Genomic DNA, 7147 nt, shown 5'->3' on the forward strand with positions numbered 1-7147 from the left:
AAAAAATAGGTTCTAGTATTATCAAAACAAAAAACTGTTAATAAAAATTTATTCGTACTTTTTAGACATAATTAATGAGTAATGATCAATAGCACTTAATTAAAAAAAAGTTACATATATCTGATAAAGTTCAAACTTTAATAAAAATTACTATTTTAAAAGAGTTTAAAAACACTCAAATTTAACAATGAAATCAAACTTATTACATCTAAAAAAAATTTTAATATCTAATCATAAATTAAACATTTTTCTTATAAGGCTACATTTTATTTACTATTTAAAAAATTATCTTATTTAGTTTACAATCAACTTTTTTAAGCAAGATTGTAATGCAATGTAAATTATTTAGAATAATCAAACTGTTGTTTGTAAAGTTTTGTTACCGTTGTTTAAGCTATTTTAATTTCTTTGTAATTTTCAGTTTGGCTTTTTATTAAGTTTCTATGTAGCTTTTCTTTTCTTGTATTTTAAGCAAAAAAAAAGCAAATAAAACAAGTTTGTAGAACGTGATACAAACTGTTTTTAATTGTATATTAATACCTAAAAAACTACTGAGGCAAGTTAACAGAAAATAATTTCATTAACAAATTTGTTAACTTTTGAAAATATTATATATAAGTTTTATAGTCTTTAAAGAATAGTTAAAATTTTTCCTATACATTTTTAATTGTAATTAGCTTAGTTTTTATAAACAAGTTTTATGTTTTTTGTGCACCAAGTCCTAGATCCAAATATTTTGTGCGCTTTTTTCGTCTCTTAATAAACTATATAGTATATTAATAAAAAGTAAGATTGATAAAATAAACTAATCTTAGTTTTAGTTTATAGCCTAGATAAATGTTAACTTAAAAATTCAAACGGATTTTAATTAAACCTGAAAGCTTTAATTAGTAATATTATACTTAAGTTTTATTTTTAATATAGCTACTTCAATGGCAGCTAATACATAACTTGATTCTAAAAAGTAAATAAATCTTGGAGTTATCTCAAGTGTTAATAGATGTTTAAAACCGTTTCAAAGCTTTTTGTATCAGTAATTCTATAAAAAGCCTTATGAAAACTTTTAAATCGTATTAGACCGTTAAATATAAAAGACATAAAGATTAAACAAACAAAACTTGCATTATACATGTTAAGTCAACCATCTAAGCTGCTCACATTAAAAAGTTTAAAAAATTATTAAGTTACAGATATTGCTTTTAAGTATTTATATTTTAACTATTTAATTGTTTTATTAATTGCTTGTTAGAAGTTTCAAATAAATTATATAAAAAGATAGTTTGATATCAATGTGTAAATTATCTTATGTATATTATACATCTGTTGACTCTTTACGCTCATACTTTTAACTTGAGTTTGTACTAGAAGTTATTAGCAAAATACTACTTGACTGATTTTCTAACACCTTATTATGACGTAACATGTTGCCGCAGTTGTTTCGTAAATAGAAATTGTCTTGATTCAGAGCAATTATTTATGTTAATAAAATTAGATCAGCTTGACCTCTTTTTTTTGTCGACTTTAAACGAGATTCTCAATCAGTAATTGGAGTCAAATTTAAATAAGGAAGATAAATTAAAAATAACAAAAGATTTAAGTTAAAGACCATACTTATTTTAAAATTAGTTGATATCTATTGTTAAAGTAAAACGGTAGAAAAAAATAAGGAATTCTGAAAAAGAATTCAAAATAAATAAATTTTGATTATTTCAAAGTTTAATCTACATAATGATTTTTTTGGAACCTTATTACAAGCATTACACTACATTTTATAATTCTCTTATTAATGGAATTTTTCCGTTATTATTTTTAATTTTTTTACAAATTTCACTATGTAAACCAAAAACAAAATTTTAACCTGTTTTTTACATTAGAAAGTTTCACATAAAATTATTTTCAAACACATTGTTTTAGTTAAACTTTGACTTTTTTAAATTTTCTAGTACGCCGAAGGAGAAATTTTAAAACGTCAATTTAGATTTTTGCATTAAAGTTTTGGAATTAACATGCTTTTTGGAAGTAACATGTTTTTGATGCTCAAAACCCATTTAAACTTGTTTTCTTACTTAAACAAAAATACCTTGAATAGCAATTTAATCAAAATATTATAGATTTTAAGTTTCGTTTCAAAAAAACATATTTTTTTTGAAATTGATATAAAAATGTTTGCTAAAGAGACATCTTAAATTTCGTTTGGCAATTATTTTTCTTACTATTTTTTTCACGTAGCTGCATGGGTTTATGAAAGCTTTGGCAACGTATGCAAGATATACCAATGAAAATTTATTTTTATTTGATTACGACCATTTATTACCAGTTTTTGAAAATCAGAGGATTTAAAACTAAATTAAATTTTTGCTAAAATCTCTGAAACATGATTTTTTTAATTTTATTTTAACAAGTCTGCCAAAATGATTTTCTAGTTATAATGTTTGTCAGTTTTTCTCTCCAAAGAAGGATATGAATGACAAAGTTGGTTACAATCTCTGACATAATTTTGCAAATGTTTACACTTTAGTAAAAACTAGATCTATTTACTATCTTTTTGAAGTTTAGAAAACTAAGAAAGTAGACTTAAATAAAACTATTTTATAAGTAAAAAAATTAAAATAAGATAAATTTACGTATAAATTTTTTAATAAAATATCCATGTATATATTTTTATAAGTCATGATCGATGACTATATTTTTCGTTATTATTTTATGCATCTTTTTTTTTCTTAAAACTAAGTGAAATTAATTTAAATTTATAAGATATCCTATGCAATATCTTTTTTTGTAAGTTACTGTCGTAAAAAGTAACAAAAGAACGTTTAACTTTGTATCAGCATTTTTAAATAACTTGTGTTCCACGGTGACTTTTAAAAGTTATTGATTATAAAAAGAACTGTGTAAGATGATTACAGTTTTCAGTTTATCATTTTCTAGATGTCGAAAAATTAATCAAAGCTTTAGAAAAAAAATTGTTTTAAATAATTTTAAAACTTTACTTTGTCATTTCTGTGTTAAACGCTTTTAAATAAAAAGGTTGAAGTAAATAATGTAAATTAATAAAAATTTACTACAAGTTTTGGGAAATATTTAAGTTTGCTTTCAAACAATGTTTTTCAATACTTTTTATACGTTTTAACTAATAGAAAGCCTTTATAAGCGCTGCGAGTGACTAAACGGTTTTTTTTATATGTCTATTCTAATTAAGCCAAGTATATTTGATAAGTTTTACTTCGGCGGTAAATAAATGAAAAGTACGTTAAATTATTGTAAAAAGTATTAAGATATGTTTACCATTAAGCGGGTTTTCTATAAATTTATAAAACGATAAACAACAAAATTATTTTTTTTTATGATCTCCGGTTACAAAAGCTAATACTGGACATTTTTTCTTTTATTTTAAAAGTAAAAATGTTAAATAAATATTAAGAAAAAAGTTATAATAATTTTAACACAATATTAGCCTACTCAATATATTAAACAATACAAAATGTTTAACAAATGTACGTTTATTACAAATCGTAACTAAAAAAAGAAGCTAAGTAATAAAAAATTCCGTAGGTAATGTCACAAAAAGCCAAAATTAAAAAGAAAATTAAATAAAATTAGGATTTACATTTACTAAAAGTAGAAAAAAGACCTTTTGAACAAGAAAAAAGAGCATATTAAATAAGTTAAAAACTTTATAACTATTTAATTAGGTTTGTTGCTACTTTTTAACAAATATTTCTACTAAGGAATACTTTTTCACACCAAAGTAAATATGAAGTTTACATGTATAAAACCATAGCTGCCAATAATCTTATGAATACACTGCAACACATTTACTTAATCTTTAAATTTTTAATTAGAACAAATAAACGTTTATGTGCTTGATATAAGTATTATTGTCAGACGTTGTAGAATTCTTTGAAATTTCCTTGGCAATTGCCATAAACAAAACTAAAGGACAAAAATGTCACAAATAGTGTAGTTGAAAAACCATTATGGCACAAATGGTGTAGTTGAACAACCATTATGACAAAAATGCTAAGTTATGGATGCTACGCATCATTCATTACAGGAAATTAGGTATTAGTAAAAAGGTATTATAGGACAGGTAACACTAGGTGTATGATCTGTTAATCGTTTTGACCATTCACCATTAAGTATATCATAATATAATAGAAGCTTTTTACGACAAATAATAACGAGCTTGCTTCCAATAACAACAACATGTTTAGGATAAGGCGAATCAAATGACTGTGGAATTTGCTTTAGCAAAACAAACTTTTCACAAGTTGTGTCATAAACTTCCCCTTTTACAAAACCATAGTTATCAATTACAAACAGTTTGCTGCTAGTAGCAACTGATTTGTGATAATTTCTGCTTCCTACCATACTTGGCATTCTTGACCATGAATCGGTAGTACTGTCGTACTCTTCAACTGTTTTTAATATTGATGTGTTTGCACCATAAGTATCACCACCACAGACGACAATTTTTCCTTGAAGCACAGCACTAGATGTATTACACCTCACCTCAAGCATGCTAGCAATTTTTGTCCACGAACAACTACTAGTGCAAAATTTGTAGCAAGAAGCAGTTATTTCTCTTGCATGACCATCAGATCCACCCAGAATATATATGCCGTCACGCAAAGAGGTGACACAATACCAGTTTCGCCGCACCAGATCGTCGTGCACGAATTTTACATGTTGCCAAGTTTTATGAGCGGTTGAGTACTTTTCAATGCTTCTGCCATTGCATGTATAAGCTTCGTTTTTTATGCAAACAGTTTGCGAATCTCTTCTCCATTCATCGCGTGGTGGCAACATATTTGCACCAGAAACCATAGAAGCTGTTTTGGAACGCGCCTCAGTTGCAATATATGGAGTTTCGCCAGCCTTGCACCCATGAAAGTTTGTCTTAAAATCGTTTTTCTCGCAGTTTTTGATGATAGTCATGTGATTTTTTGAATTCAAATCGTTCCTATCCTGTGAAATTTCACTAATCAACCTACAACACTCATCACGAACGACAAAGCAATCTTCCTTATCCATGTAAGTTAAAGTTGGAACTGACTCAAGTGCACGGCAAATGTTAGACAAAAGGTAGCCCGCATACTTGCTACGTTCTTTATGACGTAACCAGTTGTACGCTGCGTTGAATATCTGCACATCTGAATCCACAAACAGCTTAGCGCTTGAAACTAGCTTTACAACAGAAACATGATCAAGTTCTGTAAATATTTCCGACTCGGAAACCGTTAGAAAGCAACGGCCAATAAAACAGGCCGAAATTTTTTTCAAAGCTGAAAACTTGAAAAAATTTGATGTAACATATGCAGCTACACAGTTCTTCAAACTTATTTCGGTAGTCATAAAGTTGCATGTTTTATTTTCTTTAAGTTCTTCCAATAGAACACTGTTTCTTTTCATGTGTTTCACTAGCATGCTTTTGTCCATAAGTAGGCTTTCTGTAAGTTTACAATTTTAGAACTTGTTCTTATAAATGATAATTTTATGATATAATACGTATATATATATATATATACATACACATGGTGTATATTATGATTTGATAGTATTATGATATATAACAAACGATAATAGCTGCAAAACATAAACTTAATTTGTTTAACTTATTGTGGAGTGATATATACTCACTTAACAAAACAAACTTTTAAGACTACATTAAATAAAAATAAAATGTTTATTAAGATCAAGGACATATAAGAAATTTTATTATCAACATTTGCTGCTACTTGTTTTCAAAAAATAAACACATTCAAAAATTATTATTACCTTTTTTTACGAAATCAGTTTTCGTAATAATATTTTCTTTGCACAACTTGCAAATTTTAAAACTTTCAACATGTGTACTGGATAAACTACTTGTTTTAAGGTTGACCTTTTCATATTGACTACTCTCACCGTTAATACATGTAGATGAGCTAGCAACTTGTGAATCTTTTTTGTCACTTAAAGTACTTTTATGCATTTTTATAATATATCTAAACAGACTTGATTTAACATTAATACATGTACATACTATAAACATGTCTGAAATTAGTGTCTGCTCTAGACTACATAATTTTCATTTGACTTATGAGCACTTTAAACTAATTTTAAACATTACAAAATGTAATATATACATAATTATGTGCATAAACAGTGCTCATTATTTTATTAAAGTATGTATCTGAACATTTCAAAATAAAAATTATCACTACACAGTTTACTTTTTGTCGATTGTAGTCTTTTTTATAATTAAGTACAACACTTTAACAAGAGCATCTATCATTTAAACCTGTAACTATCTTATACTTATAAACCTTAAAAAATTCTATATATTCATTTTAAGATCTGTAAAAATGCTTAAAGTGTATCGTAATAATAAAGAATAGACTATTATTAAGCTTAATAAAAAATCTTTATTAACTTAAATATGTTCTATAACAGTCAACTAAAATTTAATAACAATTTGCTATGTGTTAGTCTAAAAATTTAGTACTCACAAAATTGTTTTTAAAAATTAGGTAAAAAAACTATATGAAATTAACAGTTTAAAACACGTTTTTCAGTTAACTTAAATCAATATTAGTATAAAATAAGTTAACAGAATGGCTGATTTATACCAATTCAATCATCAAATTACAAGTTTCGGTCCTGATTAGAACTCATCAATCAGTCAACGGCATACGAGAGTCAAGGATTTGGCACTGTAGATTCTTGGCAATGTTTCTGACGAGTCTACAAAGCCGAAACCTTGACTCTCGTATGCTGTGAGTTTACAGGGCCGTTTGTAGATTGATGACTCCAAGTCTTTCGGTTATGACTGACTGATGAGTCCTGATCAGGACGAAACCGGTCTCAGTCTACCAAATGCTTGTAATGTGATGATCGAATTGGTATGAGGCTAGTCTCAGGGCATACGATAGTCAAGGCTTCTGCCCTGCAGAATCACGGCGATTTTTTTTTTGATCTTTTCCAATACAAGCGAACCAGCTGTCTTTCCTAGTGGACAATGTATTAAATGTTGCAACAGAAGCGTGTCTACACTTCTTCACTCGGGTTGTTCTATTTTTCTTCATTGTAACTTGTCATCTAGGTGCGCACTACCGCTTGGGTACTCAATTTTTAGCCAAAAATGCCTTGATAAATTATTTTTTAT

The 7147-nt window shown here is 27.0% G+C and overlaps 1 protein-coding gene across 1 annotated transcript; it reads right to left on the minus strand.

Moving 5' to 3' along the window:
- Nucleotides 1-4065: 4065 nt before the first annotated feature.
- On the minus strand, nt 4066-5427 carry LOC145836898 (kelch-like protein 25). The gene has a single exon (XM_082944671.1). It carries the CDS (start codon nt 5425-5427, stop codon nt 4066-4068), a length of 1362 nt encoding a protein of 453 aa, XP_082800797.1.
- Nucleotides 5428-7147: the final 1720 nt, after the last annotated feature.

The sequence above is a fragment of the Thalia democratica genome, chromosome 5 (genome assembly GCF_965202585.1).
Source record: "Thalia democratica chromosome 5, ktThaDemo2.hap1.1, whole genome shotgun sequence".
In the NCBI taxonomy this organism is placed as follows: domain Eukaryota; kingdom Metazoa; phylum Chordata; class Thaliacea; order Salpida; family Salpidae; genus Thalia; species Thalia democratica.

What these genes read in the sequence shown, in the direction of transcription:
- LOC145836898 (XM_082944671.1), bottom strand. Translation starts at nt 5,427, where the DNA reads ATGCTAGTGAAACACATGAAAAGAAACAGTGTTCTATTGGAAGAACTT.